The sequence below is a fragment of the Xiphophorus hellerii genome, chromosome 2, assembly GCF_003331165.1.
Source record: "Xiphophorus hellerii strain 12219 chromosome 2, Xiphophorus_hellerii-4.1, whole genome shotgun sequence".
NCBI classification, from domain to species: domain Eukaryota; kingdom Metazoa; phylum Chordata; class Actinopteri; order Cyprinodontiformes; family Poeciliidae; genus Xiphophorus; species Xiphophorus hellerii.
Window position 1 is genome coordinate 31,230,126 of NC_045673.1, and position 18,686 is coordinate 31,248,811.

Here is an 18,686-nt window from a genome sequence, read left to right on the forward strand (position 1 = left end):
TAAAATTAAGTGTATAAAACCACACAACAGATTGTCATTAATGTAATAATTAATGACAATCTGTTGTCTGACACTTAAAAGGTATAGCTATCAATCACCCTTTTCTCACCTCCAAGCCATAGGAAATACCTCGGCCAGGCTACTCACAGATCAGAGCTCACATGACCTCTATTTTCTCTCCTGCTTTGTGACAGTTTTGTCTGTGAAAGTTTTAATAAACAAACTTTATTTAATAAGCCAAAATGGGAAGCCTGTTTCGAAAAGAAAAATAAACTAGGTACATCTCATGATTGAGTAGCTTGTAGAAGCACTTTGAGCAGCAGTGACTTTCATAAAATGAATTTTTTTTAAAGAATTTTGGAGCATTTTCCAAAACTGCTTTAGTTCACTGAGGTTCTTGGCATTACAGCTCCCACCAATTCCTATGAACCATTTTGATTTTGTGAAACATATATTTTTTTTATTTTTCAATCACTGTTGAAAATTTTCTGCTGTGTTGACTTTGTCTTGTTGCATGTAATTTTCATCTACTGTACATGCCCGCTAATAAATAATTAAATATTTAGACATATTTAGGCTGGGTCATTCTTTATCAATCCAATTGACTTATTATCTTTCTCTTGTTCATTTTGAGAACAGAAAACATAACCATGGATCTTTTACTAGGGTTTTTGAATGTCTGAAAGTTTTTAAATGACTAAAATCAGCAAAAGAGCATTCTACCAGATTTGCAAATGGTAATATATTTTGCCCTAGACTGTCAAACAAAGTACTCACATTTTAATTTATTTCAGGACAACATGCATTTTTAATTCTTTTATTTCTTAAAGTACACTATTCCAACATTTGGTTAACATTAAATCATAAGGTGTTTTAATCTGCAAATGTTATCAAGGAAATTCTACCAAGACATCTCAGACATTTCCAGGAGAAGTTTTCAGTAACAGTAAAAGAAGAGATGTTTCATATCGTTACAGTAATATTTTTTTTAACAAGGCCATAAATCTCACCACAATTGAAACAGTTTTCTTGAATCACTGATGTTTGTTTGCCAAGGAAAGAGAACACCTGCTTAGATAGAGGCACAGACTGATCAATCATTTTCTACTTCTAATGGAAAGTGTCCCAAGAACCTATTATCTAAATTTGGTCTGTTTTTACTGCACTTTAATAATTTGCTCTAATTGCTATAGTCAACTCAACATGAACTTCATGCACTCAGACTGGACCTTCCCTAAGTTCAATTGATATATACTGTATGTAAAAATGCACAGAACAGTTCAAGTAATAAATAGCAGCAGTGAGGTTGTTCTAGTAACCTGCAAAACAAAACACACTTCATCTGGGCTTCATTTGTCTGGATGTGAAGCAGGCCAGATGGAGCCCAGTGGGAAATTCACACTCACATGTGTGAATTTGACATCAGAATTTCTTCTGTGTGAATATCAGTAAAATATTACAAAATAACTTTAGCATTTTTAAAAATCTACAAAAAAATGTCTCAATCAGAGGTACTGGTGGGTCAGAGCATATCTGAGACCCACATATCTGAGTCAAGGTTGTGACTCTTGACCCCCACGTTGAAGTCGTCTGCTCTATTGAATATCAATGTGTAAAATTCTGTTTCAAAGGACAATGTTCGGGATTATTACTGTATTTGGGTTTGAAGCTTCGAAAGCTGACAACCTCAAAGAAAATAGTTCCAAGTTAGTACCAACGATTTACTTTATAGTGATTTTAAAAAAAGCACAAGCAACCCAATCAAAGCACTTGATTATTCAAATTCAAATGGTTACATACTGAGGAAATAGACGTTGGCACAACATTTGCTTAAAAGAATTTGTACAAAAACTACTTGATATTTTTTTTATTCATCATCTTCTTCAGCATCCAGTGGTTCTCTATTTGGCGGTAGAGATGGTTTAATGCGTTGCCAACGATTTGGTGGCCAAATGATGTGGGAGGCCCTGCCATGCAGGAGCCCCAGTGACACCTAAAGAGGAAGGGATATAAAAAAAAGATGTTTTAATCAGTTTTAATATTCAAAGATCAGAATTCATACTCAGGTACAATATTTTGTTTTGTCTTTTTTTCCCCAAAACTCAGAAAGTTGGGGGGATGATGACAAAAAAATATGTTAAAATAATAATGGGAGAATTAATCCAAATATTGATCAAATTTTTTAAAATATGTTTTGTATCATAAAATGTAATCTGTTTCACAATCATTATTCTAAAATATAAAGCAAATAAAATATAAGCTAAAATAATTTATTGAAATGTTATTTGCCATGCTCATCTTTCTGATTGGCTGCCAGTCAAATTTATCAAGCTGCTTTGATGAAATTGCCCTGCAGTCTGGAATTAAATTTAATTTCAACCAACATTTCAACCAAAAGTTTAGAATGCGCCTCTGAACCAGACGCGCTCCACAGCATCCAGCCCATAACTCTTCAACATGCAGTCAGGTCCTGGTCAGAAAGATGCATTTAGATCAGTGTCCATGATTTGAGATTCAGAAAGGAATTTGGGGGGAAGACATCTCTAATCCACAACGGCTCATCCTCTCTGACGGCAGTTACCAGCGCCATGTCTTCTGCCAGGGTCTGAGCACCAAAGTTTATTTGTCAATAGCTACTTTCTCTTTTTCCAGGTTGAAATAATAAACTTCTGACAATAAGTGAGAGTTTTCTTCCTCTCCAGTAAAAAATATGGTCAGGAATCAGGACTGATTTTCTTGAAAGTTTGGATAACATGGAAAGGGCAGACTAAGAAGATGTTATCTGTGAAGTATAACTTTTGTTCATTACTGATAGTGTTGGTTCTCCCTACAGCTTGGATATCATAACTGTTATTGTTTATACCGGTCCAAAGCAGTTGCTGTCCAGACTGTGTCCACGATGATCCCCCTCTATCCACAAATGACCGTCAGGGACCCGTACATATCGGTTCTTGTAGCTTAGAGTCCTGTAGAAATTATCAGAGAAAAGTTATTTAATACATTAATGCAAAAAAAAAAAAAAAAAACAGCTTTAGAAAGTGATAGCATATTGAGCTTGTTCTGGTTTCGTCTAGTCTTTTCTCTTCTTTCCTTTTTTACCAAACCGCTGAAGGTAGGCACCAGCACCCTCACAACCCAACAAGGATAAGCATGGCAGATGATTGATTGATCTTTTCTAAACAGGTGGTGTTGTGCTCCCTTTATTTTGTTGTGCTCCCAACTAGGGTTTAACTAGGGTTAAATAGTACAGCCACCACGAGCATCCGGTAAAAAATGAGGAGAGTTTTCTGGTCTTGGTTCTTTAATCAAGCTGAGAGTGGTCTACAAAAACACAAAAGACAACAAAATGAAAGCCATTATTTCCGCTCACTACAAACGGTTCTTTTTTTGTCCACCAGATGGCAGCAAAAGACCACAACCAAAGCACAACATCACAATCTTAACTCTTTACGTTGCAATACATATATTAAATTGCACAGGTACACAAATGCTGCTCGAATACTGATAAGGCTTACTGTCATTCATTTACACGCTCTCAGTCTCTTGTACAACAGCTCTGAACGATCTCCAACTTCTTCAACTTTCTGCTTGTCTACCACTGAACATGTGCTCTCATTAGCAGCTTGAGATTACTCAGAACCAATCACAGCAAACATTACTCAGAACCAATCACAGCAAACATTATTCAGGCGGCTTCCTGAGCTCTTAAAGTGCTACACACACAGTTATATTAATTAGTCCATTTTCAACAGCCGCCCCCAAATTTGTCTTACAAATTTGAATAACAGAAAATTCAAGTTATGTCTTCTCCTTCTTATCATCAGTCTCTGGAATAGCTGGAAGACGCACAAGTTGTGCCACTGGTCTGATGTACGTCTTGTCTTTAATTTGTATTTCAGCTGTTCAAACAGTTCCATCTGATCCTGGTAGAAGTTTTACAACCTTTCCAACAGGCCATAGTGCTTTGGGTAGTTGTTTGTCAACTATCATTACCACTGCTCCAAGTTGAAGGTTTTCTGTCTTCATTGACCATTTCTGACGTGACTGCAAGGTAGACAAGTAACTTCTTATAAAATGATGCCAAAACTGTTTTGCAATCATCTGACTGGGCTTCCAGCGTTTCCTGGTTAACAGATCTGATTCAGGATAGATTACCTGTGGTAATGAAGCATCTTGCCGCTCCATTAGAAGGTAATTTGGCGTTACAGGATCCAAGTCTGCGATATCTGACGACACATAACCAAGTGGCTTGGAGTTTAGTACCCCCTCGACCTCAATGAGCACAGTTCTGAGAACTTCTTCAGTGACAGTCTGAGCTCCAAGGGATACTCTTGCTGACTTGATTGATCGTACTTCACGCTCCCAAACTCCACCGAAATGAGGCACACCAGGTGGGTTGAAACTGAACCTTATATGTTGTTTGGAGAGGTGGTCTTGAATTGAAGGACACATCTTCTGAAAGTCTTCATGTAGTTCTCGTTCACCTCCTTTGAAATTTGTCCCACAATCAGAGAGTAATTCTGATGGTTTTCCTCGCCTTGATACAAAACGCCTGAGAGCCATGAGGACTTCAATGTGAACTGCTCGTGTTGTGAGACACTTAAAAAGTATACCCCATTTCTTTTCATTTGTCCTGCCAATCTTCACAAGGAATGGTCCAAAGCAATCAACTCCACATGAGTAAAAGGGTGGTATTAATAGGCACAACCTTGCTGCTGGGAGATCAGCCATCTGAGGGAGCACTGGTGTTGCACGCCATTTTTGACAGAGTTCTCGTTGAAGTCGTTTAACAGCTTCCCTTCCTTTAATGACCCAGTAGTGTCTGCGTAGTTCAGAAAACACTCTTTCCTGCCCTGGGTGATGGAGCTTATCATCAAACTGTTTAATGATAAGTTTAGTGACAGGATGGGTGCCACCTAACAAAATGGGATGCTTTTCTTCTGTGTCCAGGTATTCACTATGTCGGAGACGTCCACCAACTCTGATCAGTTTAATCTCTGTGTTATACTCTGGAGCCAGTTTAACAAGTCTACTTGAGGGTGGCACGGTTTTTCCTGCTTGCAGCAGCTGATGCTGTAAAATTGACAACTCTGCATCCTTGTAGTCATCCACTGAGAGGTGATGTTGGGAAGAAGCCGCCCCGTGAGCAGATACTGCGGTGCGTTCGATTAGTTCTTGAAAGGAACATGCGTTATCCGCATCAAATATAGAATTCAAAATCTGCATTGTGGCTCCACAGAAGGATGCGACCTTCAATTCACACTCATCCACATCCCTTAATTCAGGAGGATTAGGCCAGTGCTCTGGTGAAAGCAAGAGGAAAGCTGGACCCTGACTCCACTTATTCGAGTTGATAAGGGACTCCAGAGATTTTCCTCGAGTGATGTCATCAGCCGGGTTATTAAGTGTATCTACACATCGCCAGGTCATAGAACCGGTGAGTTCTTGGATCTCAGCCACTCTGGTTCCGACGAAAACTTTAAATCTGCACGAGTCTGATTATCCATTTCAGTACAGTTGTGGAGTCACACCAAAGTACGACTTGTTGTACTGGTAAGGTTAACTCAGTGACTAGTAGTTTTGCCAGTTGCGCACCAGTCAGAGCAGCGCACAGTTCCAGTCTTGGAATGCTTTGCTGCCGCTTGGGGGCTACTCTGGATCTCGCCATCACAAAAGCTGATTCCACATTTCTGTCTGCTTTCTCAGTACGAAGGTATGTGACGGCGCCGTAAGCTTGTTCAGATGCATCACAGAATATGTGGAGAGCCTTGTTGCAGTCCTGCATATCTGTTTCAGGGCTATTGTAGCACCATGGGATGGTTATTCGGGGAAGGTGTTCCAGCTCTCCTTCCCATTTGTATCATGCCTTAAGGAGGTCTTCAGGCAAATGAGGGTCATCCCACTCTCTATGCTTGTCCCATAAGTGCCGAACAATAATCTTCGCTCTTGTGGTAAAAGGTGTAATGAAACCAAGTGGGTCGTACTGTTTTGCCAGAACTTTGTAAATGTAGCGCATTGTTGGTCTGTTCTCTGGCACTGCACGATATCTGTAACCCAGCTCATCTTTCTCACAATCCCAGCGCAGGCCGAGTGTCATTTCTTGCTGTTCTAGATTGTCCTGGGCCAACCATTGCTCATTGCTGCCACTTCTGGCTTCTTCTGGAAGATGAAGTATAACTTCAGGGACATTACTTGCCCATTGCCTGAGTTCAAACCCTCCTGAGAGAAGAAGTGACTGAAGCCTGTCAACTAACTCCTTTGCCTTTTCCGTAGAACTCAGACTGTACAAGCAGTTGTCAACGTAGAAGTTGTTCTCCACAACCCTTCTTACTTCTTCATCAGGTGTTGTATTCTCCTTTGTGTGAATCTGCAATGCATAGACAGCACAGCATGGGCTACAGACAGTGCCAAATGGAAGTACCGGTACTTGCCATTCAAACACATCAGGAGGTTGCATTATTTTTTACATCCCGCCATATAAATCTTAAAAGAGGTTTGTCCTCAGACCTGATGGAACATTCCTTTAATGTCACTTGAAATGGCAATGCTGTGCTGTCTGAAGCGCAAAAGCTCTCACAGAAGTGTAGGGCCGAGGGTTGGTCCTGGCAACAGATAGTCATTCAGACTATGTCCTTGGTATTTAAATGAGCAGTTAAACACAACTCTGTGCTTTCCACCATGTGTATATACCACGCTTCCTTTGTTTGTGCAACATCATCTGGCTTTAACTTGGTAATGTAGCCTGAATCTTCCAACTTGGCTATTTCTTCATTGTAGATGTCTGCTCGGTTAACATCATTCAGGAATTTCCTTTCTGTGCTTCTCAACAGTGGCAAAACAGCTTCTTCAGCAGCATGCAATGTAGGCATATTAATGTTGCGAAGAAGCGGGGTTGCATACCTGTTAATGCTGTTGACAGTCACTTTTGCAGTTTTCTCCTCTGGGAGCATAATTGCTTGATGATCTTGTTGTGATCGCATAATCACCTTTTCATTTCTGAAGGCCAGCACAGCCAATTGCCAGAGTTGTTGCACATTCTTCATGTGAAAAAGCACTGAACCTGTGTGGGAAGCTGCTCTTTTAACAAGCTTGTTAAGCAAGTCTCCTCTTTTGCTGGTCTTGCATTTACCTCATGAAGGGCTTCTAAGTGTCTGCCATTGCTTGTGCTGCATCTAACTTTCAGCCTACACTGAGCAGCTTGATGATTCCTTCCACATTTCCAGCATTTTCTGTTACTCCGAATCCACACTTCTCTCTGCTCCTTAGTGAGGTTACTGAAGTTTGTGCATTGATTCAGGAGATGTTAATTGTTATTGCAATATGGGCAGAATAACTTAGATTTCTGACTGGCTGGAGATGACTGTGGAAATAGAACATGTCTGTGGAGGGATGGCAGCTGTGGTCCTAGGTCCTGTGCTGAGTAAAACAGTAGAGGACTTTGGGTGTGCTTGTTTCTCTTGTCGCTCCCTCTGTCTGTATGGTCTCTGACATTACTATTTCACTTTCCTGCACCTGGACTTCAAATTCCAACCAGTCTGAGAAATCGTACAATGTGGGTACTTGTATGTGCTGAGAAAGAGCATAGCGATGAAAATTAGTCCTTAAAGCATGTGGTAATTTTGATGTGAGTCGAGTGACATGGGAACCACAAGTCAGTTCAATTCGTCCATTTTGTCCCAGTTGATCCAGCATTCCAACAAGGGCTCGCACTTTTAGAGCAAATCTGCGAAAAGATGAAGTATCACTGTCTCTGATATTGGCGCCATCCATTAACTGTGCAATTCTTTTTAAAGCGAGCTGATGAGGCTGTCCGTACTGTGCTGTGAGTGCCGCCATGGTGTCACTATAGGGGATCACTGAGTTGCTGTAGGAATCTGCAATGAGTAATGCATCCTCTAGCTTGAGGTGGTCAACCAGTATTTGATACTTGAACCGTTCTGTGGCATCACTTGGTAGAAGATTGTCCAAAGCTATTTTAAGTCTGGAGAATTCTCTGGGATTGTCATGTATGAAAGGGGGAATTGTAGGCTTCGGTCCCCTGTACATCTTCTCCTGATGTCCTGGCCTGGGTACAAAATCTTGTGGTTGCTGATTTTGAAGCTGAGGATGAAGAACGTTACCTGTAGCATGGGGGTACTGCACTGCATGATAGTGAGATGGCTGTGAATATTCTGTGGAAGATGGGTACTGCCGTGGCCGAACAGCACCATATGTGAGAGAAGGTTCTCCTTCCTTTACATCCATCCTTTGCACATCATTACATACATCTTGCACGTCATCGTTCATCACTGAAGCTGACTTGAAATAGGAGTAATGAGAGGGAGACAAGCGTTGTCTTACAGCGGGGGGGATGGGTCCTGAACAGGTAAAACTTGCTCCTTCTGTATTTGCTTGACCAATACTTATCTTTAAACTTTCCAATTGGGAAATAGCTTCTGACTCTGATCCAGATGTACATGGAGAATCCTGAAGTTCTACATCTTCAACTGACTTAGCTGCAATAGATTGTTGCCTCTCCTGCTCGACTTTGGGTGCAAGGGGCTGGGTTATCTGCAGCTTGCTTACTGCTTCTGTGAGCCGTAACATGTTCTCCTGCATCTGACGGTTTTCTTGTCGAATTTCCCTAATTGCTGTCAAGACCATCTCATCTCTTGTTTGTTCAGTGAAGGCTGGTGTCTTATTTCCACCTTCAAAGCTTTGTATGGGGAGAGGTGTCATCCTGGCAGATCCCTCATGACGTTGCTGATGGCCACTTACGTAAGGGTGAGTGTTGATGGGTGTCCTTGCTGTATACTCTCCCTGTCCAACAGCTTCGTAACGTCCACCATAAGAAGGTGCTCTACTCTGCTGACCAACATACTCCACATAAAATTTGTTTAGGTAAGGTGGCCAACGTATTTGCCATCTGGGTCGAACCTGTTCGTCCCGCTCCATCACATTCTGAGGAAAACTCCAAGGCATGCTCTCTTCGTGGCAACTGTACTCTGGCTCGAATGACCATTAAATGTTGTGCTCCCTTTATTTTGTGTGTTAGTTCCTTAAATAGTACAGCCACCACGAGCATCCGGTAAAGAATGAGGAGAGTTTTCCTGTCTTGGTTTTTTAATTGAGCTGAGAGTGGTCTACAAGAACACAAAAGACAACAAAATTAAACCCATTATTTCTGCTCGCTACAAACGGTTATTTGTAATTTGTCCACCAGATGGCGCAAAAGACCACAAACAAACCACAAAGCACAACATCACAATCTTAACTCTTTACATTGCAATACATATATTAAACTGAACAGGTACACAAATGCTGCTCTAATCCTGATAAGACTTACTGTCATTCATTTACACACTCTCAGTCTCTTCAGAGCTTGTACAACAGCTCTGAACGATCTCCAACTTCTTCAACTTTCTGCTTGTCTAACACTGAGCATGTGCTCTCATTAAAAGCTTGAGATTACTCAGAACCAATCACAGCAAACATTACTCAGAACCAATCACAGCAAACATTACTCAGGCAGCTTCCTGAGTTCTTAAAGTGTTACACACACAGTTATATTAATTAATCCATTTTCAACAGGTGGTGTTAGTTTTAAAACACATCCAAGTATTTTTTGCCAACAAGAACAACAAACAACCTAGTAAACTAGAAAATGTTGAAAATCTAGAAATATTTATAATTGTTTGTATACTATATAATAACTTTGTAATTGATCAACTTTAAGAATAAATTTATAAGAGAAAACTCAGACTTTCTTAAAGAGTTAAATAGCAAGAAATACCTGACTTTAACCACTGTTGTTACCGCCCTCAACCTCACAACATCCAGGGACTGACTACTGACCAGCTCTCCGTCCAACGGGTCCGAAAAATCTCTAAGCCTTCGAGTATTACCCAGAGGCAAGTCTAGTAGAGATGATCTATCTAAGCTGGTGTCGAAGGAGACTCAACTAGCCTTTAACTACCTACGATCCAAGAGTTATGGCCTTTTCCAGTTAAGAAGCAATCAGCTGAGTAGCCCTCATAGCTGCATAACCTCAATAACCACTCCTGTTAATGGTAGCTCCCCCTCTAAGTACAACGTGCGCTTGTTACAGACTAGTTGATTTTTAGTGGCTCAGCATGAGCCCCTAGGTCATTATTTTCTCAACACTAAAGGAATTTCTGAAGCCACCACGTCTCTAGAATCATGCACATAGATTTTACATTAACTAGAAAAACCATAAAATGACAAATGATTCAATTAATTTCAATGTCCACAATCCTCATTATAATTTTGATGCATCTTTATTAAGCAAGTGTTTAGCAGGGGTAAATGACAGACAGATTAATTATCAATGATTACAAAATAAAAGTAAAAATCAATTTGAATACAATCACCTTAATAATTCCCTAACTTCTTTCCCTACCCTGTGTCACTTGATTTACTAAAAGAGGCTTTGGGAGGCACTTCAACTCATACCCGGGTGGAAAATGATCTCAGCAACGGAAGGTTCCAATGTCCTTGGTCAGAGTCTTTGTCTTTATATGGCAAAATCCTCTTTGAAATAGAAGCAAAGCAGAACTGGCTGTTGTCCTTCGAACACATCAGATCTTCATCACTCAGTGACCTTTGTCTTTTTTCCAAGTCTGTTGCTGCAACTTTGAGATCCTTGGGTTGAGGCAGAGTAAGGCAGTCGAATCAGGAACCAGGGCTGAGGGTCGAGGGGTCTTGTCCCTTCTGGCGGTGCGAAGTCTCAACATCCCCATGGCTCCAGGGTGTGGTCCTCTGCTGGTCTTCTGTCTGCGTCCTCTTGTTGACTCGTCTTCAGCACCGCGGACTAAGAACCTCTTTTCTTGGTTTTCTTGGCCTTATATACCCTTTCAACCCACGCCTCCATAAGGTGTAAGTGACTTCTCAGGCATGCAACTACCTCATCGGAAAGTCCCAGCCATTTGCACATATGGTCAACACCCTGCCTCACTCCCTTACTTGCCTCATGACCATCTTGGTTTCAAATCCTTATTTGGGACACAGCTCTGGGGCAAGTCCGGACATGTTAAGACTTGCCTTTTTCCCTTGCCTCTGTATTTAACACATTGTTTGATTATTTCAATTACAGTTTTATATATGGTGTATAATCATCATAAACATTAAACCAGTATACACAACATCTTTTAATGCATTCTTTTCTTCATTACTTTTCTTATTAATTGTTTGATTTCTTTTTAATTTCATCCTGTTACACAGTCAGCTTTCAACTTTAATCATCAAAGATACAAAATCACCAGTTTCATAATCATCATTAATTCACATGAGTACATAAGTAAAGTCAAAATAACTTGTTTCATAATCATCAATAAATCAAAATACAAGATTCACTTATTTCTCTCAGGCCTACATGATCTCTTGTCTGCATTAGCCTGGAATGATCTCACCTCCTTATGCCAGTTTTCACAACGCCACAATATAATGTGTGCTTGTTGCTACAGCAGAAAACATTAAAAAAAAATTAAAAAAACGGATTTCCCTCTGATCGCTGCATGATTTCGATTTTAATGACTGTTTCTTTTCCAAGAATATAGTTAGCATACCTCTAGTAAATGATCAAAAAACTGTTTGAGGCTACTGCAAGAAAACTGGGAAAGCGTTCCTACCTGATGAAGTCTCCTTCTAGGCCAATGACACGCTTGATGATCTTCTGCTTGGGATTTCTAGGGGAACTGAATTAAATAATTAAGCATATTAATACATAATAGTTAATGGTAACAGGCACAACAGGAACATAATTACATCCACTATTGGATGATCCTGTAATCAGCAAGTGTGCTGGTAAGTCTCTAAGTTTTTGAAGGTTTGAGGTTTGAAGGTTTGGGAAGTTCCACGGGGTTAGGTGACTGGAAGACCGTGATATCTTACTAACTCTGGGTTTTAGGAGTTTTATTTTGCTTTTGTTTGAATAATATTCAGTTGCTTGTTGATTCATAAAGTATCTCAGAGCATGAAGGTAAAGTGAGTCCAGCCAAAGTCAAAGGTAGAGAAACTATTCTTTGTTCATGAAGTGTGGGAATTCAGACGTTAAAGTTAAAACAATGCCATGTTAAATTCAGCGACGTGCGGTGAGGTTCATAGCTGGTGAGGCATTGGCTTAATCATAATCATATTTACAAATATAGACCCCCTGCATGTTACGGTTTACATAAGGAAATTTTGCACATGGGGACAACGATGGAGGGCAAAAAGACTATTCTTTTACATGTCATGCATAGCTGCGCTGCCGCCGTAGAATAATTCCGTTAACTCAATCAAACTTGGACATGTAGATATTATTAATTTCGTGCTGTACTCCACAGCAAAGGGAAAACCCGTTAAAGTACAACTCAAAACCACTTCTTTCTTGCTCTCTGTAAAAGCGCAGCTACATGAAAATAGCAACTGACAACAACGCCACAACAACAAAAAAAAGCAACAACGAAAAGAATACTCAAATATTTCCCATACAAAGAGCAGAACATTCAGTCTGTTGCTATGCTGTATGGTTTTAGGCTTGATGCTTATTTTGCGAATATTAATAAAATATAATAAACTATAAATATATCGCTGCACTTGACTATATGGCTAGCTCCATGGCTAGCTCCATGGCTAGCTCGCTGTTCCTGTCTCTTACAATGCAGTTGTGATCCTCAATGTCTGGGATCATGAGCGCCCCCTGCCATGAGGCAAGAAAACTGCCTACCTCACCTCGAATCTGTTCTCTGCCATTTATGATCGATCCTTAGCACAGGAAACTCTTACACAAACAGTTGGTGACAAAAACACTGTACATTATATACATAAGCCAAATTATGAAAATTAGTTCATACATTAAATGTTTTTTAGCCATTTTATTGACGACGTACAGACAGGAGGAACATGCTCTCATAGAATGGAAGCCAGTGCAGTAAGCGAGAGATTGCACAATCCCAGGTGAGGCTGAGCTCGCTGCTGCCTTCCAAGCATTTGAATGGGAAAATGAGAAAATTAAGCGATTTTGAAGAAAAAATAATCAGAATTGGTAAAGCTAAATGAAAAATAGGTACTTTATAGTACAAACCACAGGGTGAAAATAGCAATATAAATTATTTTATCATTATATACACTGCTCAAAAAAATAAAGGGTACACTTAAACAACACAATATAACTCCAAGTAAATCAAACTTCTGTGAAATCAAACTGTCCACTTAGGAAGCAACACTGATTGACAATCAATTTCACCTGCTGTTGTGCAAATGGAATAGACAACAGGTGGAAATTATTGGCAATTAGCAAGACACACTCAATAAAGGAGTGGTTCTGCAGTTGGGACCACAGACCACTTCTCAGTACCTATGCTGTCTGGCTGATGTTTTGGTCAGTTTTGAATGTTGGTGGTGCTTTCACACTCGTGGTAGCATGAGACGGACTCCACAACCCACACAAGTGGCTTGTGTGGGTTGTGTGGGTTGATGTGCTCATCCGGGATGGCACATCAATGCGAGCTGTGGCAAGAAGGTTTGCTGTGTCTGTCAGTGTAGTGTCCAGAGGCTGGAGGCGCTACCAGGAGACAGGCCAGTACACCAGAAGACGTGGAGGAGGCCGTAGGAGGGCAACAACCCAGCAGCAGGACCGCTACCTCCGCCTTTGTGCAAGAAGGAACAGGAGGAGCACTGCCAGAGCCCTGCAAAATGACCTCCAGCAGGCCACAAATGTGCATGTGTCTGCACAAACGGTTAGAAACTGACTCCATGAGGATGGTATGAGGGCCCGACGTCCACAGAAGGGGGTTGTGCTCACAGCCCAACACCGTGCAGGACGCTTGGCATTTGCCAGAGAACACCAGGATTGGCAAATTCGCCACTGGCGCCTTGTGCTCTTCACAGATGAAAGCAGGTTCACATTGAGCACATGTGACAGACGTGACAGAGTCTGGAGACGCCGTGGAGAGCGGTCTGCTGCCTGCAACATCGTTCAGCAGTAATGGTGTGGGGTGGCATTTCTTTGGAGGGCCGCACAACCCTCCATGTGCTCACCAGAGGTAGCCTGACTGCCATTAGGTACCGAGATGAGATCCTCAGACCCCTTGTGAGACCATATGCTGGTGCGGTTGGCCCTGGGTTCCTCCTAATGCAGGACAATGCTAGACCTCATGTGGCTGGAGTGTGTCAGCAGTTCCTGCAAGATGAAGGCATTCAAGCTATGGACTGGCCAGCCCGTTCCCCAGACCTGAATCCGATTGAGCACATCTGGGACATCAAGTCTCGCTCCATCCACCAACGTCACGTTGCACCACAGACTGTCCAGGAGTTGGCGGATGCTTTAGTCCAGGTCTGGGAGGAGATCCCTCAGGAGACCATCCGCCACCTCATCAGGAGCATGCCCAGGCGTTGTAGGGAGGTCATACAGGCACGTGGAGGCCACACACAATACTGAGCCTCATTTTGACTTGTTTTAAGGACATTACATTAAAGTTGGATCAGCGTGTAGTGTTATTTCACTTTAATTTTGTGTGTGGCTCCAAATCCAGGCCTCCATTGGTTAATAAATTTGATTTCCATTGATGATTTTTGTGTGATTTTGTTGTCAGCACATTCAACTTTGTACAGAACAAAGTATTCAATGAGAATATTTCTTTCATTCAGATCTAGGATGTGTTATTTGAGTGTTCCCTTTATTTTTTTGAGCAGTGTATTATTTTTCCATGATGACAGGAGAGGCTCTGCCTCATCTGCCTTCCCCTGACCGCACGTCACTGGTTAAATTCTATATTTTTGTTGTAAGTCTTGTAATTGTATTTTTGATTATTCTTAAGTTAAAATCAGTGTACATTTTGATGTTTTTATCAGTTAATATGCAGCTAAATGCAGGAAAGCTTTAAAACTATTGATTTATCCTGTTCAATATACTAAACCTTGGTTGTCTTAATTAGGTGAAAAAGGCAATGTGTGAAGTTAATTATTACTTCTGAGAAAAGTAAATGAGGTTTATTAAACAAAGCTAATGTTTATTTATATTGGTGGTGTGTATTGTATTCAAACAAAAATTAAACAGAAAAAAAACTAAAAATAAAATTCGATGTATGTTCATAATGACTGTGGTATTTACTCACACAACAGAGACAATGTCCCCTCTTTGAACTTGGTAGTTTCTTACACTCCAACGATTCAGCAAGACAACATCAGACTGGGCTCCCACATCTGGGTTAAGGAATGGCTGTTCAGAAATACAACGTTAAACATTAGTTAAAAGTTTTTTGAGAGAGGTTCTTTGAAGTTTTCAATTGGTAATAGTTCTGTTTCTCTGCAGCAGAAAGATGCTATATTACCAGGAGCTTATTGGAAATGAAAATAAATCACAAGAGTGGTGAAAACGTGAAGCTAACAGTCTGTTTTAGCTGACTTTATCAGCTTACAACAAGTCAAATTTAAAATGTTCAGATTACTGGAATACTGGCCTGTTTTGGCAAATATTAACAGTATACAATTTCAAAACAAATTGTTACATTTGGAGCTGTTTTTCTACCAAATCAGATGTTTCTGGAGGTGTTCCTTCAAAACAACCATTTGACCACAAAAGTACACCAACATGCCACCCACAACGGTACTCCATACACTTAAACAAAAACAAAACCAAGTGTTACATTAACAACACCTGATTATCAGGAATCATTACAATTGGTAATAGTTCATTACTATCAGTAATAGCAACATTCAATATGTCAGGAACTGTTAGCGAATGGGGGTGAAGGAGAGAATTCATGCAATAGCATTCCCAAACAGCAAGCTCTGCACACATACACACAATGAGGACAAACAACTTCTCCTCAAAGCATGAGAATTTTATTTTAATACTTTAGACGCATAGTCAAAATACAAAGTCAAAAAACTCTAAGCTAGCAACACCGTTAGCAACATGCAACTAAACTAACAAGCAAAAAGGAGTAATGCTGAAATTGGTCAAATAAACCAACTACTGAATGGTGACTAAAAGAACAAAGGGAATAATGAAAAATAATTGAGTACCTAATTCACTATTTATTAATAATAAAATGATAGAAAAACAATGATGCGGCAGTGTCACAGTTCAGCATGGCTATGCACATGTCACATGTAGTCAATGTACTCGTAAGTATTGTAAGTATGTATTTATTTAATCGGGTGGTTTTTGTAAAGTACCTCGTGACAACATTTGTTGTGAACTGGCGCAATATAAAAAACTGATTTAAAGTGAACTCTAGTAGTTCTAACATTTGCAAATTTTACACTGTACTTTAAACATTGTAGATAAGAATTTTATACATACAACAAATTACAGAAGTTGCTGTTGTAGTTATAGCTTCTGAAGAGGACAGTAATAATGATGACCATGATTGTGAGATCTTCGACGGACAGGACTTTGAGACCAACTGTAGGAAATTGGAGGTCTACTGTACTTCTGATGCCAGGTGTACAGTAGACCCCCTGATGAGAAAGTCTTGTGGATAATGTTTTTTTAATAAACAATAACTTAAGAAAGAAAAAAATAGCTTCAATTGGCCATCAGGGCCATAGGAGCTGCTGGAGACGGATGGGCAAACAGCTCCTTGTTAGCCAGAGTTCTCTTGGCATCATCAAAAACAGTTATCCTCTTAATAATGCACTCTGTCTGCTGGTCACTTTTTTTTTTTTTTTTTTTTTTGCCTTTAAACATTTCATACAAGTTGTGCGTACGGTGAGCATGGGGGATGAAATGGTTGTAAATGTCCACCATTCTCAAAAACTCCTGCATGAGCTTCACTGAGGGAGAGCGATAAAAAGCTGAAACAGCTTCAACCTTGACAGTTAAGGGAACCACTTGCTTGAGGTGACACTTTATGTCCCAGCAACAACAGCAGACAGATCAAACTGACATTTAGCCAGGTTCACAATCGTCAGAGCTTAGCCAAACAGCTGGTAGAGATGCAATATGTGTTCTGCCACTGACATCATGTCCAAATAAATGAATAAAAATAGCCTACCCTGCAGGACCCAACTGATGAGTCTGCCTTTAAGGCTGAAGGGCATCCATAAAAACTAAAAAAGAAAGACTGAAATGAGTAAACCCTTGCGCTTTGGGTACATTTGACACATGGACAGGAACCCGATGGTGCAAAGACCCTTTGATGAAAACCACTGTCCCAGCCAGACAGGAGGAAGCATGTGAGGGACCAGATACCGTTACTGGTGGGATTTTCTTCAGAATGAGTCCATGTGGATTGCCACGGAGGTTCAGAAAAAATGGCTGATCACATCAAAATGTTATTTTCAAGCCAACTTTCAGGGCCACCACAACTAAACTGTAATATGCTGCGATAATTATTTGCCCCCGTGTTAGTAAGGTGTTTCCACAGATAGATATTCATCACCTTGATGAGTCATGGAGTCTCACCTGCATGGACGCTCCTTCCACTCGAGCCACATATGCCAGTTTATCTAGGATAGTAACTGTGACGGGAACAGCAACAAAGAATCCACTAATGAAAGTTTGCACATAGCGCCGTCCTGCTGATGTTTGCAGTGCCATATGGTAACTTGAAAGGAAAAGACAACAGATGAAGAGAAAAAAAATCAGAACTCTGATGGCAAAAACCGAATTCATATCAGATGAAGATTAGATATTATATCAGAGAAGAATTATTAAGAGTGAATGAGAGCTTCAAAGGCTCTGAGAACGGGCGTCTTGTGGCGCGGTCGCCCCTTATCGACCTCGCACAGGAATTTATATTTATTTTATATTTATTTATATTTTATAATGCAGAAAGTCATTACACGGAAAACTTCATACATAATTATGAAATTAATATCTTACATTTTTGTGGAACTGAAATAGTAAATAGAAAGCGATTTTGTTCTTATTTTCTTTAGAGATGTCAGGATAGAGGGGAAGAAAATTTATGACAGTGTTCCTTATGAATTTCTTGTAACATTTTTGGTCTATATGATAATTACACATTTTATTTTAATTTATTTATAAACGGTGTGGAGATATGTCTCTAATGAGATTTTTGTAGGCAAACACAAAAGCAACAACTTATGCAGCAGCAACCACTGACCCATCTTTCAGCCTCATCCTGTTCACCTTTTCTTGCTGCCGACTGTTGGTGCTAACATCTAGCCTCTACTGTTAACAGGGAGTTAGTTCATAAAGAGGTCTGGAGAGCACTGAAGTGGCCAGGACAAGCAGTTCATATGCTTTCCAATTAAAAGACTCTCCAAAGCCAATATAAATATAATACTAAACATCGGCTAACTTTGTAAAGCTAAAATACACCTACCCAAGAAGTAGCAACGTGACTTCCTCTGTAATCCAACTATATGTGTGATGCTCTGGGTCCTAAAGCCTGCCATGTTCTTTCTGAATAAAGCAACTTGGAAAAGCGGAAATTCATGAAAACATTTTTATTTAATATTTTATTTAACATAGGTCTGATGTTGACGTTAGAAAAACTGTTTCTATTTATATTTTTATAATGGTCCTTGCAATAGCGGGACAAAACCCGCCTCGCCACTAAACACAGAAATGCTTCAGCTGCAGAGAAAACTTTTGACCCGATATACCACCTGATACCACCTGGTAGTACCTGCTCTCTGTTCGCCCTGCTTCTCCTTAACGTTTCTACCAAGCGGGTTAAAGCCGCTGCTGACGGGATCTGGGCTGGAGGTTCGCAGCTGTAAATAGAAGT

The 18,686-nt window shown here is 40.4% G+C and overlaps 1 protein-coding gene across 3 annotated transcripts; it reads right to left on the minus strand.

Annotated features, from left to right (window-relative positions):
- Nucleotides 1-803: 803 nt before the first annotated feature.
- On the minus strand, nt 804-18,383 carry immp2l (inner mitochondrial membrane peptidase subunit 2). 3 transcript variants are annotated; one of them, XM_032547512.1, is made up of 6 exons: nt 18,279-18,383; nt 17,393-17,534; nt 15,096-15,199; nt 11,628-11,693; nt 2,864-2,966; nt 804-1,993 (listed from the first exon to the last, which is right to left on the minus strand). In XM_032547512.1, the coding sequence occupies exons 2-6, from the start codon at nt 17,525-17,527 to the stop codon at nt 1,868-1,870; spliced, it is 534 nt and encodes a 177-aa protein (XP_032403403.1). In that variant the 5' UTR covers nt 17,528-17,534; nt 18,279-18,383; the 3' UTR covers nt 804-1,867. The 3 variants fall into 3 exon arrangements, with proteins under 3 accessions (XP_032403403.1, XP_032403386.1, XP_032403394.1); XM_032547495.1 differs by lacking the exon at nt 18,279-18,383 and adding an exon at nt 18,083-18,272; XM_032547503.1 differs by lacking the exon at nt 18,279-18,383 and adding an exon at nt 18,057-18,272.
- Between the last annotated feature and the right edge of the window lie 303 nt (nt 18,384-18,686).

What these genes read in the sequence shown, in the direction of transcription:
- immp2l (XM_032547495.1), bottom strand. Translation starts at nt 18,114, where the DNA reads ATGTTAGCACCAACAGTCGGCAGCAAGAAAAG. An exon ending in TGGAAGGAGCGTCCATGCAG is followed by an intron (nt 15,200 to 17,392) that starts GTGAGACTCCAT and finishes ATTTCTGAACAG; the next exon opens with CCATTCCTTAACCCAGATGT. An exon ending in GGGGACATTGTCTCTGTTGT is followed by an intron (nt 11,694 to 15,095) that starts GTGAGTAAATAC and finishes TATTTAATTCAG; the next exon opens with TTCCCCTAGAAATCCCAAGC.